Genomic DNA, 18,254 nt, shown 5'->3' on the forward strand with positions numbered 1-18,254 from the left:
ACAAATATCCAAAAGAGCTGCTTCTAGCTGCAGATATGGGACAGCAATTCTTTCAGTACTCCTTCCCATTTCTCTCCATTTATAACCCAAAGTAAGCTCTAATGGAAGTCCTCCAGGTGCTGAAGGTACAGGTGAGGTCTTTCATCAATGTTCACCTTGAATAATGTACTCAGGTACAAGGTGGACTCTACTCAAAGCAATCAAGCAGCACAAAGGGTAGGATGTAGTTTGTAGATAAACAACCTTTATAGTGCATTTTGGAGAATCTAACAGTAAAACAGATAGTGGAAGTTCTAGTCTGGTACTTCAGTGGGATACAAGAGGTTGTGCCACGTGTTGCAGAGCTAAGGGTTAAGGCAGTAATTGCAGCAATCTTTGTGTGTGATGAAGGCTAGGCTCAAGATGCTTGTTTATTGAGCATTTCCATTCTGCCCTTGGTAACTTAGGCTTTTTTAATGTTTTACTAAGCGTGATCTTGATGTTTTTCTAATAGCTGGTACTGTTACGCTTCTGCATGCGTGCTTAAGAACAGAGAGGTGTATGTATTTAAATGTCATGAAGATATTCTCATCCAGATTGTTGTTCTGCAGTGACATCTCAGTCCAGTGATCTACAGAAGAAAGATCCTGAAAACTTAGAAAACATGGATTCCATAGCAGAAAACTTGATCTCGCAGCACAACGAGCAGTCAGTGGGCACTGTAGCAGTGAGTGTTTGGTGTATGGTGAAGCTGTCCTTCTGTCTCCTTTTTCTTCCCTCCAGTTTTTCACAAGTGTACTTAAAACCTTCTTTCCAAGAGGCCTGGTTTGTACTCAGAATTGACCTACTTTTAAACTCCACCTTTCTCATATCAGTGGGAAAGTCAGCCTAAATACTTGTCCCCAGATCTGAAATATTGGCAAAATGCTTTAAAAACAAGACAACAACAACAAAAACCAACCCACAACTTCAGGACAATGGTGGAACGATCTGTGTGGTGCTCACAGTATGACTCAAATATAACTCAAAGACTTATTGTATGCGACTAGCAATGATCATGTAGCTATTACTGCCGCAGGCTGCCACTGAAATTCTGATCTTGTAAAACAAACAAACAAAAAAACCTGAGAAAACCCCACTTTATTAGTCATAAATGTGCTCTGTTGCTGGTTTCATGTCTCCAAGCAGGAAATGTCTAACTCTGTTGCCACCATGACTGCAGTGAACCAGCAGTCTGGCCTGGATGAAGCTGACCAAGGCTCAGGTCAGGCATGGCTCTCTTCAGTTCCTTAAGCGTGACCCAGTTAAGTGTCACCTGGGTGACCTGGTGAAGGTTCTGCTTTTGTGGGCTTTCCAGAGAAAGCAGGCACATAAAAACATTTACTAGTTGCTCCAGAGAGTGAAGCTGTAGTTTCCTTGTCTCCTTCAGCAAACAAGTCCAAAACTCTGTCTCCAAGGATGGATATGAAGTCTAGGTAAGTGTCTTTTGGAAGCTGGAAGGTGTTGGATTTTTTTTTCCTCCCCTTACCTTGGGTTAAAATGCATGTGATTATGAGGTTTGTTTCATCAGTTATGAAATGAAAAAAATAAACTGCTTTGCCACCCTGGTTAGCAAGGTGATACTGCTTCTCATGCCTAATTTAATTAAAATGCAATGTAAGTGTATACCTGTATTACTGATAGCTTAATTTCTGTTGCATACTCAGTTCAAAGATATAGATGCTTGTAACAAGGACCATGATTTTTGTGGAGGATGATGTGAAATTGTGTCCACTTTGGTGTTACTGATACCGTTTTTCAGAGCTGTGAAGGACAGTGTTATAGTTAATGAGTTGCTCTTCTCTAGAAGAGCTTTTGTCCCTATGCACATGCTAAAACCACTGCTTCAAGGCTTATTGGTACAAGTTCCTTTCCTCTTAATACTTCATGAATGGACTCTGGGCTTTAAAACACTATCCCCTCAGCACTGTGCTCACTCACGTATCCTTCACAGTGGGAAGCCATCAGAAGAGAAACTTACGGAAGCATCAACACCCAAGGTATGTTTTCCTTGATACTCACTGAGTGAAGACACATGAGGCAAGAGATGTTCTGGTGATCTTTCTTCTATGTTTTTGTCATATTTAGCCCTGCACAATGAGTTCAAAGCTTCTAAACTGTTTCTTTTATACCCTCAATGCCCTGTCCCCGATTCCAGCATCAGAACTGCCATGCTTTCTGGTAGGAGTGAACTACATAGCTACAGCTAGGCTGTTGTTGGGATAGGAAGACTGTTGTTTCCTGATATTCCTTACCCCTGCTTTTATCAGACTTTACGTTGAATATGTGACTTTGCATATAACAGCTTTTGATCCCATAACACTTTTCTTTTCAAAAGGTTGGTACCTTGGAAAGGAGAACCAGAACAAAAGGTTTGGTCAAGCAGAAGACTGGAGGCAGGTATGGTGCAAGCACATAGTGGGGGCTGGTATCCCAGCTGGTTTTATCTCATAGCTGCAATAATGGAACATGGCTGTCATAACAGGATCCCAGTTGTTTGGTATCTCGTGTCCTGGAGCTCTGAGATGGCTTTTCCTCCCTGGCTGTGGTTTTGGTTGTGTTTGGCTTTGATGTGTGTCCTGTCTAATCCAGTGATTCTTAGTTTATAAGACATGCTTTGAATTTTTTTATTGGTTGTGGATAGAAGTAGAAAAACTTAGCACAGAATATCAGCATCACTGCGTAGTCTGTGTTCTAAGATTAAGTACCTTGGAGCTCCCTCCACTTCAGAAAACAGGAATAACTGTATCAGGCTGGAATGGAGATGTGATTGAAGCGCAGTCGTTCTGCTCCCTCTAGTGCTTCATCTGAAAATGAGCATTTCTTTCTAGTAAGAAGTCTTACTGAGAAGTGTGATTTATTTATTTCTTTATTTTACTCTTTTTGTCCTTTTACTTGTGAGAAAAGGAGAGTATGCTGTGTGTTGAGAACTATTTGTAGGACTTTTAAAGTAGCTGTTATTTGTGAAAGAAAGAAAAATACCCTTCATTTTAAGTAATTAAGGGCACAAAAACTAAATAAGAAAAGTGATTAGGGAACAAATGTTTAAATTTAAACTTCCAAAAGGGAATTAAATACTGGGGGGAACAGGGGGGTGAAACTCGATGATCATTGCGGTGCTTTTCAACCCAGGCCATTCTATGATTTGAAAATGTTGTTGTTTTTAATTTTTCTTGAATGCTTCTGAACTTATCTTTCATTCATGACTTTCTCCTACCACGTGCTAAGGAATGATTTGTATTAGGCATATGACACTTATTTAATTATGAACTTCAAGTAGTAAAACAGTTTATTCCCCCTCCCTCAGTACTTCTCAGTGCCTTTGGGTGACTGCTCATGGCAGCCTGCCATGCTGTGTTCTCTTGCAGGAAGGACTGCTATGACTTTGAGGTCTCGGACTCTGCAAGTCATGAGAAGGTAAAACTGAGGCAGCTCTCGGGCTGTTCTGAGCTCATGGTTCAGCAACTACCAGAGGGCAGAGGCTTACAGTGGGGGAATGCATTTGATCACAAATGTGCAGCAAGGGTGGGTGTGCTCACATAGCAAAGCAGGCAGATTGTATTTCTCTTTAGTGTTATACTTAAGGAATGGTTTTCAGGAGTGGGAGAACTGCTACAAACTGGACACCATCCAGTCCTCTCTGCTACCACTGGGTGTCAGCATGAAATCTTGCTATGTGATACACTGCCTGATGTCCTGACAGCTCCATCCAAACTCCATCTGGGCAGAACTGCTCTAATTTTGGAAATTATTTTACAGAATAAATAAACTTTAAGGCAAGCATGTGTATGTTTGATTTTATTTATTTATTTATTTATTTATTCTTATTAGGTTTCTGAAGCCAAAGAGAAGGCTTTCAGGAAGAAAAATTATTCACAAAATCAGAGGTACAGGAGCACCATCCATGAAATGCTTCTTTGTTGTAAGAACAGCTCATTGCCTTAGTTAAACTGCTGAGACTTAAGATTAAGAAGGCTATGGTATGTTTCCAAAACAGTAGTTCCTTACTTAGTTATCATAGCATCTGCAAATGTTGGATGTCACCTACAGCAGCATTTAAAGAGAATCTGAAAATGTGAGAATTACTAAAGAGAAAACTTACTCTTGCCTACTTTGGTAACAATAACACTTGAGCTTTCATACTGATTTACCTTTAGAAAAATATTGAAGTCCTCTGCCTTTCATTTAGATGCTAAATTTTTGATATTCCCAAATTATTAGTCTTAGAAACCAGACAAAGAAGGGAAAACTGGCGATAGAAATGTTCTAACTATGAATTTATCTTTCTATTGATCTGTATGTTTTTGTAATTGATGAATTACTGTTTATTTAATTTGTTAATAGTGCAATTGATAAATGAACTAGTAGTAGTGGCTGTGCATGAACAGCTTACTGGTATCATAGCATGCCCTGCTGTTGCTGTTTAGTTGTGAGAGGAGGCAGGAAGATGTTCTAAGCATTGTATTAGCAAAGGCAAGTATCTGCCTTTGTGCTCCTAGTGTTTTTATGCAGCTTGAAATGCTTCAGGTATTGCATTGTGGAGAGGAAAGAATGAAGTAATTTCCTTTAGAGGAAAAGAATGGCTGCTGAGCTTTCTGGGGAGGGGCAGAGGGGAGCTGGCTGAACAGGACTCCTAATGGTGTCTTTCGTCTTAGTTACAGGAAGCATCTCTTCTCTGAAAGCAATAATGAAAAAACAAGCAACAGTGAGAGTGAGAAAAGCTGGATCGTCAACTCCCACAAAGAGCCACTGCCAACATCTTCCAACTACACCCGAAAAAGGCGCAGGGTGAGAAGAAAATTAAAAGGTAGGCTTGGTTCACATCATGCATGGTGAGCAGGTAACGCCACAGGTTTTCTTTTCCTTTTCTTTCTGGCGTTTTTAGCTGTGCTGCAAACCAATGGAGATGGTTCCCAGTTGTATTGCTGGTAACCAGGTAAAACTTTCTCCCCACAGTGCTTCCAGTGTCATCTCCAAGCAGCGGCAATGAAAACCAGATGGAAGAGGTGAGGGGTTTGTCATGCATAGATTTAGAAACAATATTGATACAAAACGTGAGCAAGTGAGTGGGAGCCAATACATTTGAATCATCTTCTCATATTGTTCTAATGAACAAATGCCAGTTAGATATTGCTGATGCTGTTGGGCTGCGAGAGGCTGAGGATACAGATTCTCTCCTTCCAGCTATAGCTTCTGGAAAGCTAGCCATGAGTTATATTGACAGGCAGCAAGTGGACCAGGCATACCTAAAGCAGAATAAAACACAGTTGAGCAATGCCAGGCTGTTCTAGTGCCCAGCTCTTAGGTGCTGTATCTGAAATGTTTTGAAAATGGTCCTACCTGAACACAGCAAGTATGGGAAAAGTTTCTAGAACTTGAAGCTGCACTGAAAATTTTAATCTTTCCCTGCAAACCTTTTCTTTTTTCTCTTGACTGAAAATGCTTTGATTCTGCTGCTGAAAAACTTAATCTACTATACAGCTTTACTGGCTAAATGCAGAACTTTAGCATGCAGATAAATTCAGGGCACAGCATTGAAGAAAGCTATCAGTTTGTGTTAGGTACACCTTGAGGTTTCTGCTCTTACAAATTCTCAAAAATCAATCCACTCCAAAAAGACTATTTGTACTGTTTAAAGAAAATATGTACTAAGACTTGGTTTTGTTTTGGCAGAGAACAGCAAGACGAAAAGATGAAAAGAAAGTGTCAAGGAAAAAACACACATCCACCTCTAAGGGAGATGATTTACCTACCGTGGATCTTGCTGGTATTTCTTTTTATACTGGTGTCCAGTGTTTTGGAAAAGTGTTTTGCCTCTTTACTTTTCCTCATAAATGTTCCACCTGGTAACATTTCCTGTAGTGACTGCAAGGCTTGGCTATTGTTGGTAGGTGAAATCCCTTGAGCAGAGAGAGCAACAGTTGGGGCTGTTGATCTGGTTTCTGTGGGAAGGGTATGCTGTGTTTGTGCTACCTTACTCTATCCAGACTGCTCTGCTACCTGTACTTAAGTGCCCAAGTATTGTTTCTTGGAAGAAAAAAAAAAGACAGCTCCCTTCAAGCATTATATTTTAAAACTTTAGGGAAAAAAAATTAGTGTGGATATTAATACAAAGGAATTGGCATTTTCTTCTGTGTTGGAAACAAGTACTGAACACAGACAGACTGTGGCTTGTATTTCAGGCTGAGTTTTCTTCTGCAGTGCTGATTAACTTTGGAAAAAAATTATTATTTTAATGGTAGTTCATGTGCACTGTAAAACAAATGATGCTCATGATAAAGATGCACACAGCATTTATTCTGGTATGCAGGGAGCTTTACCCATGAAGTATGGATGGTGTTATTCATATGTCATGGTGAATGTGGTCACAGACAGGAGTGGCTGAATCCTCTGGCTACCTTCTCACTCAGGTGACGTGCCATCAGAGGAGCCCACATGGCAGCTACTGGATGTGTCTATGGAGGAGCACTCTGTTGTAGAGAAGGATGTGACACAGGTTCTGTATGCAGTGCTTGAGTTCTCCCAACCTACCCTCAGCCTGCTTCTCATCTGCAGGCCATTCATGTACTGTGTGATTTTGCTTAATCTGCAGCCCCTGACAGCTTGCCTGTCTCCTGGATGCTGCCTTATTTTCTTTTCCATCTCTCCTTAGAAGTTTCACGATGTGTCTGGTGAAGAGACAAGAGAAGAAGAAAGCTTTAAGCGGAAGGACTCGGGTATGTTGGTCTTAATACTATGGGAGAGCTGGTTAAAAGGCAGAAAGGGGTGTTGAAGGAGTTGTCAATTTCTTTCAAAGGCCAATAAGCAGGGAGGTTTTTTGATATTTAAAGGATGCCTTTTGCACAGGAAATAGTTTCAATTTCTATGTTTTTAGTATTGTGGTAGGCTATGGCAAGATGCTTTTTATATAAATACCTGAATTCATCACTGTATGGGAACAATTGAGTCAGGGCCTGAACCACTGACTGATCACCTGGGGAAAGCACCAAGTCAGCCGTAGGAGCACAGGGTGAAGGCAATTCACCTGTGTGAACAGGAATGGGTAGAGCCTGGCTCCACCTCTCTTAGACCCTATTTAAGGGCTGACTGCCACTTGGAGATGTTGGAGATCCCTCCCTTGATTGCCAGAGAACTAGCAGCGTAGCTGGTCAGAGCTTGGAGACTTACAAACTGGTAACCTGGGAGTAAATATGTGAAATAAACAAAAGAATAAACCCTAAATCTAATGATTTGGAGGTGCAGTGCAACTGTGTAATTTAAAAACAGATGACACTCTTCAGAAAGCTGTTGACTTTCTTTTCCCTTAATGATATAGGCATAGGCAGTGATTATGAAGGTAAATGGTGACATGCACTGATGCTTACTGAAGTTGTAGCTTTCTTAGGTAACGGGGCTAAGGACTTGAAGTAAGGACTTGAAGTGAAACTGAACTTGCACAGACTCAAAACTCAAAACTGTTGCACAACATCTTTGTTTTTGGAAACAACCAAACTTCATGAAAGTCAAGCAGCAATGGGCTGTCTTCATCCTATTACTGTCAATGCAACTCTGAGAAGAATGGTTTTAAAGTTATGGTTGGGAATATGACCCGAGTCACTGAAGTGCAGATTTTGGACAAAAGCACTCTCTTGGGGTGCCTGTGTTCATATGTCAATATGACTCCTATCTGTCTAGCACTTGCAGATTATACTTCCACTGTGTTAATGCCTCTACATAAGTTTGAGGGAATGTAACTTCGAAGGCTTGTTCTTGATTGTTTTTTATTGCACAGTGTTATGGTGGGAGAAAAGCTGATGCTATATTAAGGCAAAAGTGGGGTTCTGTTCAGAAATGCCAGGTGTGGTCTGTGATGGTATCCGATCACATACTCCATGAAGCCTGAACCAACCCTGTGCTGCTGCAGCATGTTCCTCATGGCCTTGCTGTCCCCTCATCCTGGGCTCCACCACCTTCCTGATCCCTGCCCTGTGGAGGCCCCAAGAGGCTCAACCCCAGACACCTCACTGACCTCAGAAATGCAGCAAAAAAAAGTTACCCCTTACACAGAATGTGCAAGTTTGACTTAAATACAGGCTGCCTCTTCTTGCTGTGTTCCCAAGGGCATTTTTAAGCTAAAAGCAATTGTATAGCGAGGTTTTGAAGATCTAGAAGAAGCAGCTGTTATGGATGTTCAGTCTTTCTCTCTCTGTATTTGTTATTTATTTATGTATTTTTTAATTTTTAAAGTAGCAGATGGAACTGCTTAGAAACAACTGAGCATAAACAGATTGTCAGCTTGGGATGGAGAAGAGTTTTTCTTGGCAAAATAGTGAGACAAGAAATAACCTCTGAGATGGAAATACAGTAGTTTTCTCGTTAGCTGCATAGTACAGTCTGGTTGACAGCTTTTGTAAGGGGAGACTTGCTGGTAGAGTCTTGTCCTGTGAAAGTGTGATGCCACACACTAAACTGAAGTTGCCTGCTTTTCTGCAGTATTGGTAATTCCAGTAGTGCTTTTTGCTGGTGTATCTGGTAGGCATGACTACTATGTGTCTCCTGGTAAAGAACAGGAGAACTGAAACCTCTCCTCTTCTCCTAGATGCATTAAGTGGCACTGTTGTGAAGAAGCCCAGGTTTCTCAGCTCGGAAACCAAGCACTTGTCCTCTGAGTCACCCTCTAAACCAAAGAAACTTTTGAACTCAGTTGAGAACGAAGAGCAGATGAAGAGAGGTAAAGTCAAATTGGCACCTAAGGTGAAGTATTGAAATGTTTTCAGCTTTTCTTATTGGTAGACATCAGAGTCATGTGAAAGCTTGAGGGGGGAGAGAGATGTGGTGGGAGGATATCCTCTCCAAAAGTCAGTGTAGGAGAAGGCCTGTCTTATGGTTTGCTCACTGGATGCCACATATTTGGAGATGTAAGGAAATCTGGGGTTCCTAACCACCATCTAGTCAGGTAGTAGTGTTTTCTATTCTTTCTGAATAGTGATTGTCAAGAGCTATTAAAAATTTCTTTTATAGAAAGCATACAGATAACGGACAACCAAACTGCAGTTATTGGATAACTCACCTCTGTCATCTTGCATCGTTATCTGTAAATATGCTGCTCCGTGATAATGAAGTTGTTGTTTACATCTCCCTGCAGTATCACGTGGGTTTGTTTCCCACTAGGGCCCCCAGTGTGGTACTAACCAGGCACATGCCTTCTTGTAGGTCAGGAGATGCTTGATGTGAGCACTGCCTTTTTTTCCAAGATGCAGCACAAAGATTTTGGTGATTCAGGAGTGATTGCTGTATTCGAAAGTTTTACCAACCAGCTAAAGCAACTGTTCTGGGTAACTTGCACTTTCTTAATGTGTATGCCTTGGGTGGTGGTACTTTGGCTGTGGTGTCTGTTATCTTGAAGCTCTTTCAGTAGCCCCTGTACTCTCAGAAGTGCTACAGGAAGTGTAAGGAGTGAATAAAGGAAATTTTAATCAGGTTCTTCCTTTTTCCTTGTTTCTGTGCTGGAAAATAAGTGTTTTTTTTTTTTTTTTAAGGCACTTTGCACACTCTTGTTAGAGGAAAAGAATCAAAGTTTCAGAGAAACTCAGAACAGTTGCAGTGTGCCTAAATCAGGGACATAAATAGTTGCCCTCATGGACAAATATCAGAAATATGAAAGCTGTGTTTTAGAGCACAAACTCCATAGGTTTCTCCTAACAAAAAATAGGAAGCAATGCAGACTGCATCTAGTCACTGAAACACAGGTAGATCTACAAGGACGTGTTTGTATCTCCCAGATCACAGGTTTGCAGAGGTGGTGGTTTCTCAGTGAGTAATATGTGTGCTGCATATTGTTGGTTCACTCACAGTGTGGATGTACTTGAGATGCAGTGGGGGGAGCCTACTGTTACTGTCAATTTAGCTTTAATGAGTAATGATGGCATGAACCCAAGTCTAGTATGAGAGCATGCTATCAGAAAATCTTGTTATAAAGCTTTAAACAAGCCAGGCTCTCATCCTATCAGATTTATATGGGATTGACACTTTGTACCAGGCAGCAATCCTGGAGTTTCTATACTTTTAAAAATTATGTCAGTGTGTGTTCATGGAAATGTTTTGCAAACTGGATTTTTAGGCTTGGGGTTGTACCACATGCCTGCTCCTAATGGTGTGTTCTGTGGTCAGTCCAGGTACAAAGAGATGGAGATGTCTGCACAGAACACGCTGAAGACTTCTGAGAAGAATGTTTCTGCTCTGCTGAAAGAGATTCACAAGTGCAGGTGAAATGTCTGCTGAATGGAAGCATCTTCAGCTCCATGCAAACTGATTTCTTACAAAGAAATGCCTCTGTGAGAGGGCCTGACCTCTATGGTTTTTAAGGCAAAGTTGGTTGTCTGTCTTGTCTTTTCTGTAAGGAGAGTTTCAGAAGCATGGCTTCATTCCTCTTCTCTTGTAGAGGTACAGGAGTTGGTTGATTTCAGTGCGAAGAATGCTTGAGTTAGGAGTGACTGAAGCTATTGACTTCTTGTCGTCATCACTGTTAAATAGATCTGTAGAACAAGGATTTTGAACTTAGCAGCTTCTCTTGTGATGTTTCAAGAGAGTAAACAAAGGAGGCAGGCTGATTCATTTTAAGAAGTGGGGGAGAAGTACTAACGGGGGTTATTTATCCATGCTTTGTTATACAGCCATTTCTGTGGATTATCTCTGTGTGTGTGGGGGGGGGGGGGGGGGGAAGTCAGCTAAAGGACTTTCAGGCAGTTGCCCAATGGGGTTTGTCTACCCATGAATTTGCTGTAAGCAAAATAAAAACATGACTGAAGTTGCATGTAAAACCTCTATCTGCTACACTTTGTGGGGGTTGGGTTAAGTATAGTAGGAAATAATATCCTTTGTTTAATAACTGCACTGGGAACTCTGCTATATGCTCTGTGCTGAGCCCCAGGACCAGCATGTAGCTAACCAAGCCTCTGATTTGGTGTGGTACAGCTATTTGTGTGCTCTGAGAGCAAATCTTCTCTGTTAGTTTCAGCAAGGAGGTCTGACTACAGGTGGATTCTGTGCTGAAGGCGCGTGGGGGTGTCCACAGCTTTGCTCTCCTACACCCTGAAGTGTTGAACCTGTCTCTATTTTCTATCACTAGACTGAACAAGCTGGAAGCGTTCAAGAAGATTGTTGTGGAAGAGCTTGCCAGCCTTGAGAAAGATACTCAGATCTTGAGGAACATGGAGAAGGATGCAGTGGTGTGTAGTACTTCTCTTGTGCCAGCTCCTAGAGTATCCCTTCTAAATTAATGGGATTTTCTTTGGGCTCTCTTTAGGAATTCTGGAACGCACAGCTGCACAAACTGAATTCTTTCTGCAACCAGCAGAAGCAAAGGTACACATTTACCTGTTGTCCACCCTGCTCACAGGTCCTCTGGTGGTTGAAGTTAGCCTGAAGGTGGTGGGGCACCTCCACTTAGTGCTCATTGACAGAGTCTTTGCAGCCCATGAGGACCTTAAACCGGCACTAGGACTCAGTGAGGGATTCTGCATGGGAGGTTGTGCATGATGGGCATGCACTTGGAGAGGTTGAGGTCTGGGATGCACATCATCTCTATGCAGGGATCAAAGAAGGTGACACTTCTGTGTTTAAAAAAGATAATAATAATAATAATAAAAGCTGATGTTACCAGTGCTGGGCACAAAGCTGTGAAAAGGATAATCCTAAATTTAGTTTTTTATTGTTAAATATCACTGTTTTATCTGTAAGCAATAGATGCCTAACAAACCAACTCATCTCAGCTAACTTTCCCCATAGGATTCAGTCTGTTGATTCAGCCCTGGGTGAGACAGCTGAGAGTTTTGCCAGTACGATTGTCAACACCACAGTAAGTGCCATTTCTGTTTAAAACTGAGTGTTAAATTGTGCTGAGAAGGTTCTTATTGCTTTTGTTATGATTGGTTTAATTGGGGAAATGGGAGGGAAAGCAAAGTGGCCAAAAATCACTTGCCTAAGGGAGAAGATAAGGACGAAGACCATCATGTGGTGATACTTCTCCTCAGTACATACCTGAGGGATTCCTTTGTCCACAGGTTGTTTTGGTGGTGTTAGGGATCCTAGTAGCCAGTTAGGGAGAAGATTCCTTTATGAGCACTGAACTGTCAGAATATAGGGATACAGAATTGCCCCTGGTTAAGGGACTGGAAGAGCAGCAAGCACATGTGGAATTAACAAGGAGGTTACAATTGCATCACGGGAGCTGCTCATCCTGCAGCACCTTATTCCAGGCTAGGTATTAGGCAATTAAAAGCTGAATTTAAGTATTCTTAGCTCTCTGCAACTCTTATCTTGCACAACATAAAAATCTGTACAAACTTGAAATGTTTTTCTTACCTTTTTTCTCCCCTACAGCACAATGTCTCAATGAAGACTGCAGTAGAGAATGGTGTGTTTGTTGTTCCTTCTGACTAGCAGCCCTCTGATTCACTGGAGTGTTTGAAAATGCAGATAAGATGATCTCGTGAAGGAGATGATAATCTATTTTAAATGGAAAGAAAAATGAGGAGAGAGAAAGTAACATTGATAGTGAGTTTTTGTTGTTATTTGGTTTAAGAATAGCTTATGCTGGTTGAATTGTTCCATTTTGACCTGTGTCTAAAATGTTGTTCCTGCAAAACTGTAAGATAGGCTCATTAAATACCAAAGAAATAGAAAATGAACTAAGTATAATGACTCAGCCAACAAACTGATGCACATGGGCCACTAAGCTCTGGACTGCAGAGAAGAAAGCATGAATGGATCTACTGGATTTTGGCCATGTGCCTGGTGGCATTCTGCAGACTAAAGGGCAACAAACCTGGAGCATTGCAGACATAAAGGCAAGTGAAACTAGAGAAATTATTTCTAAATCCAGTAATTATTGCTTGCTGTACTTTGTACTCTCCCAGAAGCCAATGTTAGGATTAGATAAGTAACACCAAAGGTCTCTTGAAAACGAACAGCAGATAAACTGTGCTATTTAACATCATCCTCTCTTTCAACAAGTTGGTTTCCTAAATTGCAGTTGCTCTTCACAGCATTAAATGCAGCTTGTGACAAACTTCACTTGTGCTGCTGCATCTTAATGAATGTGTGGGAATGTGGCGTGGTTCCAAGCTCTGTTTCTACCTACTTGCCTTGCAAAACAGACCTCATGTTGCCATGTGAGTTAGAACCAAGGGAATCTCCCCTGCACACATTGTGCCTGCATGGCAGAAGTCCAGCTCTGCCACAGTTGTTTCATCACTGAAAGCCTTCAGGTAGCTGAGCTTGCTTCCTCTCAAAAAGGTTGCAGTGTTATACCTGAACTGAGAACAGTGAAAATCCACAGCTGCTATTGCTGAAACACTTCCTGCACGTGTAGTGCTTGTTCCTTTTGCTGAAGTATTCCTGGGCTGGTGTGAGATAAGGCTGCACTTCCCTTTATGTCAAGGGGTGGCTGGTTCTTTCCAAGTTGATTTAAAAGCAAAGACTTATTCACTCCTGCCTTTCCTACAGATCCAGAACCACTGGTCTGCCTTCTGCCATTTGTAATGTGTGAAAGACTGGAGCTGCTATTTTGTGACTGTTGGTTTGCCTGTATTTCCTTGAGGGCTGTCCCTGTTTACCTGACTGTGGTGCATCCCTCTGCTGCTCTGCAGGATCTTTACAGCAGTCACTGAAACTCTGCTTTTGTAACCTGTGACCATGGGCACTGTCACCTCCTTTGAGGGACAGATGTTGTCTTGGCTGGCTTAGGCTTGTTCACCTCCTTCAACAGCATGTTCATTGTGCAAAGGGAAGGTTTGACACAGGAATCATAGTGGGAAATAAGGGCTCTCCCTGACTTAGGTATCCTTTTTTTTTTGCCTCAAACTATGATAGCAATGGCCATTCATTTCTGAGATCATTTTTGGTGGTTTTACTTGCTCTCCAGGTTAGAGCAGCCAAGCACGCAAGTTTTGTGAGCACAAGGGAATAGATATTGCAAGTTCTGTTTTGCTATGTCTCCCCACTGTTGGTGAATGGTGATAGAACACCATTTTCATATCACTTATAAATGTAAAAATAGGCACATTTCTCATGTAATTATCTGTGGTAGGGCACTTAGAGGAATAAAACTGCTGCATAGTGTATTTCTTGTTGAATCCCTGTGTAATCTGTCAGTAAAAAGTTTGGAAGGTGTGTTGAGCAGTTCAGGTGGCTTGAATAAAGGAGAAAACATCCTCTTTCACTGAAGCATGTATGCAACAATGGTAACTTTTATTGCTTTTAATTATTTTACTGGACCCCATAAGGCTGCTTTCCCTGTTAGGGTAGGATGGGAGAGGGGATAGAGCTGCCATATAGCTTAAATGACACTTTCCCCACCAGTTCTTTTCTATCCTTTTATATAAAGAATGTAATCTGTTGAGCAGCATAACAAGTTAAGCCTGACAAGCTCGGAACTGCCTGAGCTGGGAGGGTGTGCTGGAAGCTTTGGTCTTTCCCAGTGGTCTTCACATTTGTGCCAGCAGCATGTACAAGACAACATCTGGGTCAGGAATGGTCTCCTGTGTTTGGGCAGCCTGTCTCGTGCCATTTCCCATGCTGCTGGGTCAGTGTGGTAGCTGAAGTCCACTTGGCTTCTGCAGGTGATGTATTGCAAAATGGCCTTGTGCAAGTTACCCTAAAGTTTTCCACAAAAGATCTGTTTGCTGACCCTGGTTTTTCTGTTGTTTGATTTCTTCTGAGCTGGTCTTATCACTTACTGATGCTTTTCATCAGCTCAGTGGTGCTCTTGTAAGAATTACTGAGTAAGTTACTTTTTTCCCCTCCCTTTTTTTTGAAAGTAGATAAAGCCCAATTTTCATCCTGTTCTTCTGAGCAAGAACAACAAAGATGAGTTTCACCCCTGGGTGCTGAAGATGTGTGAAGGCATCAATATCCAGAGAAAAAAGCTGGAGAGATAAAAGTGTGTGTTCAGGACAACTGCTTCATACTTGTTAAGTTCTTGATCAGCTTAATAATAAACTGTTAAAGACCCTGCTGTATCTTTTGGGGAATGATGCTGGGCCAAGTTCTTGTTTGTCTGCATGCTTTACAGTAGTAGAATGGGCCATCCAAGGTCTGGACTTGTGCTGCCCATTGCAGGAAGCTGTATGGCACTGGAACAGGGTGTCTTCTATAACTGGAATACACTGGCAGAGTGACCTGTGTACCCACGCTTGCCCTGCCTGTGGTCAGCTTGCCCTGCCCCTGGCTGTTTCCACAAAAGTGGTGCACATGTTTGTGTAGTGAAAGCAAATGCAGTGATAGGAGCCTTCCTTGTCACGTAGGCTGACTTTTATGTATTGCAAGCAAGAGTCAAGAAAACATTCCCAATAGCCAGTTGGTTAAGGGAAGCCCTACAAAGCTGGGGCTGAGTGCACAGCAGCAGCCTGATTTCTTTCCTGTCCTTCTGGGATTCATGGAAGGACCTTCCAAAAGCTCATTTTCTACCTCTTCATTTCCCATTATCCAAAACTAGCAAACCGAACTCAATAGCTTTCTCTCTTTCGTTTTGCTTCTCATTCCTTCTGCACATAAATGTGCCCTGTGGTGAGCCCAAAACTGCAGGGCCAGGGTTTGTGCATTATCCTCTGTACTTTCAATGTGAAATAAATGATATTTTTGAGATTGTTTTCAGTTGAGACCTGGTAGCAGAAAACTGAGAGAGGCAGAGTTAGAATCAATCTGAGAAGCAGATGACCTGGCCAGAAAGTATGAGCCTTGAACAAGCAAGTTATTTGCATGCTGGCTTTGTTTGATAGGTAAGTTTCTGCAGGTAGTGGGGCTGAGCATGGAGATTTAAGAGGTCTCATCTACAATACCTTGCAAGATAAAAATTGTGTTAATTGTTTTGATAGTTAAATATAATGTTAGGTCAGAATAAATACAGTGTACGTGGTGTTTCTGTGGATGCCACATCTGAATTTGTAAGTTGGCCAGAAGTCTTAAAGATGGATAAACGTAATTCCCCAAACCCTGCTGTCACTTTGAGAACAGCCCTCCTTTCTGAGCAACTGTGATTCCTTGCAGGGCATTACAGCTGTGAAGAAGTTGTGTATGTACCTTGTGGGTGTATTTGGGGGTTTTGATGTATTTAGAGAGGATGGGTCACTTAGTTTTATTGATTGGCTTGTTTTGGAGTAGAAGAGATTTCAAAATTTGTTGCCAACATAGTTTTTGGTAAGTAGACATTCAGGAAAACAACTGTAACAAACTGCAATGCAGATGATGAATGACTGGTGGAAAAATTGGTGCGGGACAGTTTGGTGTAATGTTTGATCTTTCATGGATCCTGTGTAGGTGATGCTGACACCTAACCAAGGGAACCATATCTGTGAGTCTTTAGGTCTGCTTCTGTGTAGGAGCACCTTCCCTGGGCTCAAGCACTCTACAGGAGGAGGCTGCTGTTGGCAGCAAGAGGCCCTTGTTACACCCATTCAGTAGAACAGTAACACCATATGAGAACTGCACCTATACACAGCAAAAGAGAGTTTGTGTAGGAGAGGAGAAAAACACCTACTGAAGGACTACAAAGATATCAAATGCACAGAGGTTGTCATTTTCCATGAATGCAGTTTGAAGCATCCCATGAATGTGTTGCCTGAAGCCCTGATAAGCTTGTGTGTGGGTAGGAGCAGCTTTCAGACCAGTTCTGTGCAACCATCAGCACTTACATCGCCTTGCTCATTCTGAGTCTGACATCAGCTTTTTCCATCCATGATGACAGACCTTGCCTCTTTGTGGTCACATCTAGCACAGGGGCTTAAAGCAACATTCCAAACTGCTTCAGTAAACTTGGAGAGTATTTTTGTGATGGCTTGCTTGCAAGCTAAACATTTTTTTTAAACTTGTAATATCTTTTATTTTTTTATGACAATAAAGCTCTAGACTTTTTTGGTTTTCTTTTTGGGTGAGACAATGACAGTCTTTTCTTTTACTGTCCCATTTGAAACTCCATGGCTGAACTGACTCCAGACTCCCTTTTTTTTTGTTGTTGTTGTTGTTAGTTTCAAAGAACCACTGGAGTGATGTTTTCTTCCACCCCCTAGGAAACATGTGTCAATTAAAAATATCTCTTAGTTGCCAAGTTTGTGCACCAGTACCAGTCACTGGAAATTCATATGCTTCCTCCTAGGCTGTGTTGATTGCTGCTTTATTTACTTCTTTCTTTTTCTCCCAGGTAGAGCTCTTAGGTGAGCTATTTTAAAGCCTTTACGTAGCAAAAGTATTAGGCACAAGAAAGTGTATTACTAGTAGGGAAGCCTGTACCCATTAACAGGGTTCCAGAAAATGGTTAAACCAAACTCCTTCCTCTGCATATTGGTATGTTAGGAATGCATCGACCATGATTTGCCAAATATGCCTCGTTATGCCTTCATGCCTTCATACAAAGCAAAATCTAGAGGTTTCATGCTGTTGGTGATTGCCTGCTGTCAGGTTTGTCTGGATATGTCTGCAAGGCCTCTGTGCTCTTGATGGAATCAGCAGCTCCTTCTGGTCTAGCACTGTCTGCAAATTTGCACAAAGTGCCTTCTAGTCCTACATCCAAGTCATGCATCTGAACAAAAAACCAGAGGAATGAAGATAGGAGCCTGCATTGCATTTTGAGCCACTGCTAAGAGGTAGGGCTGCTGTACCCGGGCAAGGGCATTCAGTTTGCAAAAAAAAAAAAAAAAAAAAAAAAAAAAAATTGAAGAGGAAGTGTAAGAAAAATCCCTTGTTTGCACACTCTAGGAAGCCTCTACCTATCAACATAAATTGTGTGTATGCATTCAATATGCAGAAATACCACCTGTCCCATCAACGAGGGCAGAGCAGAGCCGAGCCAACACCTGTATGAAAACCACAGGGGAGTTTTACAGCAGCGTGAGTGGGGCTGGTGTGTGGTTACAGAGGACGTGTCTCACTCTGAACTGAATGGCCTCCAAGCTTATGAAAAATGAGTAGTCTCAAGTAACTATTTTATAGCAGTTTTGTGCCTTAAATGGAAGGGAGACACTCTGATATTAAAACTTGTTTATTTACATTGTTACATTTTACAGGAAAATCGGTTTAAGAAGTCACTGCTTCTTTTTCTTCATAGTTGCAGCATTTTGAAGATGTTAAGACAGATTTGAAGGATTTAAAATACATCTTATTCCAGCCTTCCTGACTGGCCTGGATCTGCAAGGTGAGACCATCTTGGTGGTGGTTGGTTTTTTTCTTCCTATTTTTTTCTTTTTTTTTTTTTTTTTTTTCCC

The 18,254-nt window shown here is 41.6% G+C and overlaps 1 protein-coding gene across 8 annotated transcripts in view; it reads left to right on the forward strand.

Annotated features, from left to right (window-relative positions):
• The window catches only part of SYCP2L (synaptonemal complex protein 2 like), a 28,149-nt gene extending 9,898 nt beyond the window's left edge, over nucleotides 1-18,251 (forward strand). For 3 of the 8 annotated variants that reach the window (XM_048940653.1, XM_048940652.1, XM_048940654.1), the window contains 19 exons: nucleotides 591-706; nucleotides 1,165-1,243; nucleotides 1,409-1,454; nucleotides 1,973-2,018; nucleotides 2,357-2,418; nucleotides 3,387-3,435; nucleotides 3,850-3,905; nucleotides 4,674-4,825; nucleotides 4,975-5,024; nucleotides 5,692-5,785; nucleotides 6,429-6,514; nucleotides 6,671-6,734; nucleotides 8,597-8,728; nucleotides 9,211-9,332; nucleotides 10,168-10,262; nucleotides 11,126-11,225; nucleotides 11,303-11,361; nucleotides 11,785-11,854; nucleotides 12,379-14,918. In XM_048940653.1, the coding sequence (XP_048796610.1) occupies nucleotides 591-706; nucleotides 1,165-1,243; nucleotides 1,409-1,454; nucleotides 1,973-2,018; nucleotides 2,357-2,418; nucleotides 3,387-3,435; nucleotides 3,850-3,905; nucleotides 4,674-4,825; nucleotides 4,975-5,024; nucleotides 5,692-5,785; nucleotides 6,429-6,514; nucleotides 6,671-6,734; nucleotides 8,597-8,728; nucleotides 9,211-9,332; nucleotides 10,168-10,262; nucleotides 11,126-11,225; nucleotides 11,303-11,361; nucleotides 11,785-11,854; nucleotides 12,379-12,438 (1,538 nt within the window). In that variant the 3' untranslated portion in view covers nucleotides 12,439-14,918. Of the gene's footprint in view, nucleotides 1-590; nucleotides 707-1,164; nucleotides 1,244-1,408; nucleotides 1,455-1,972; nucleotides 2,019-2,356; nucleotides 2,419-3,386; nucleotides 3,436-3,849; nucleotides 3,906-4,673; nucleotides 4,826-4,974; nucleotides 5,025-5,691; nucleotides 5,786-6,428; nucleotides 6,515-6,670; nucleotides 6,735-8,596; nucleotides 8,729-9,210; nucleotides 9,333-10,167; nucleotides 10,263-11,125; nucleotides 11,226-11,302; nucleotides 11,362-11,784; nucleotides 11,855-12,378; nucleotides 14,920-18,056 lie in introns of those variants that run through there. The other 5 variants (XR_007376099.1, XR_007376098.1, XM_048940656.1 and 2 more) reach the window with 5 other exon arrangements.
• The last annotated feature ends 3 nt before the right edge of the window (nucleotides 18,252-18,254 follow it).

Source organism: Lagopus muta, chromosome 3 (assembly GCF_023343835.1).
Source record: "Lagopus muta isolate bLagMut1 chromosome 3, bLagMut1 primary, whole genome shotgun sequence".
Lineage (NCBI taxonomy): Eukaryota > Metazoa > Chordata > Aves > Galliformes > Phasianidae > Lagopus > Lagopus muta.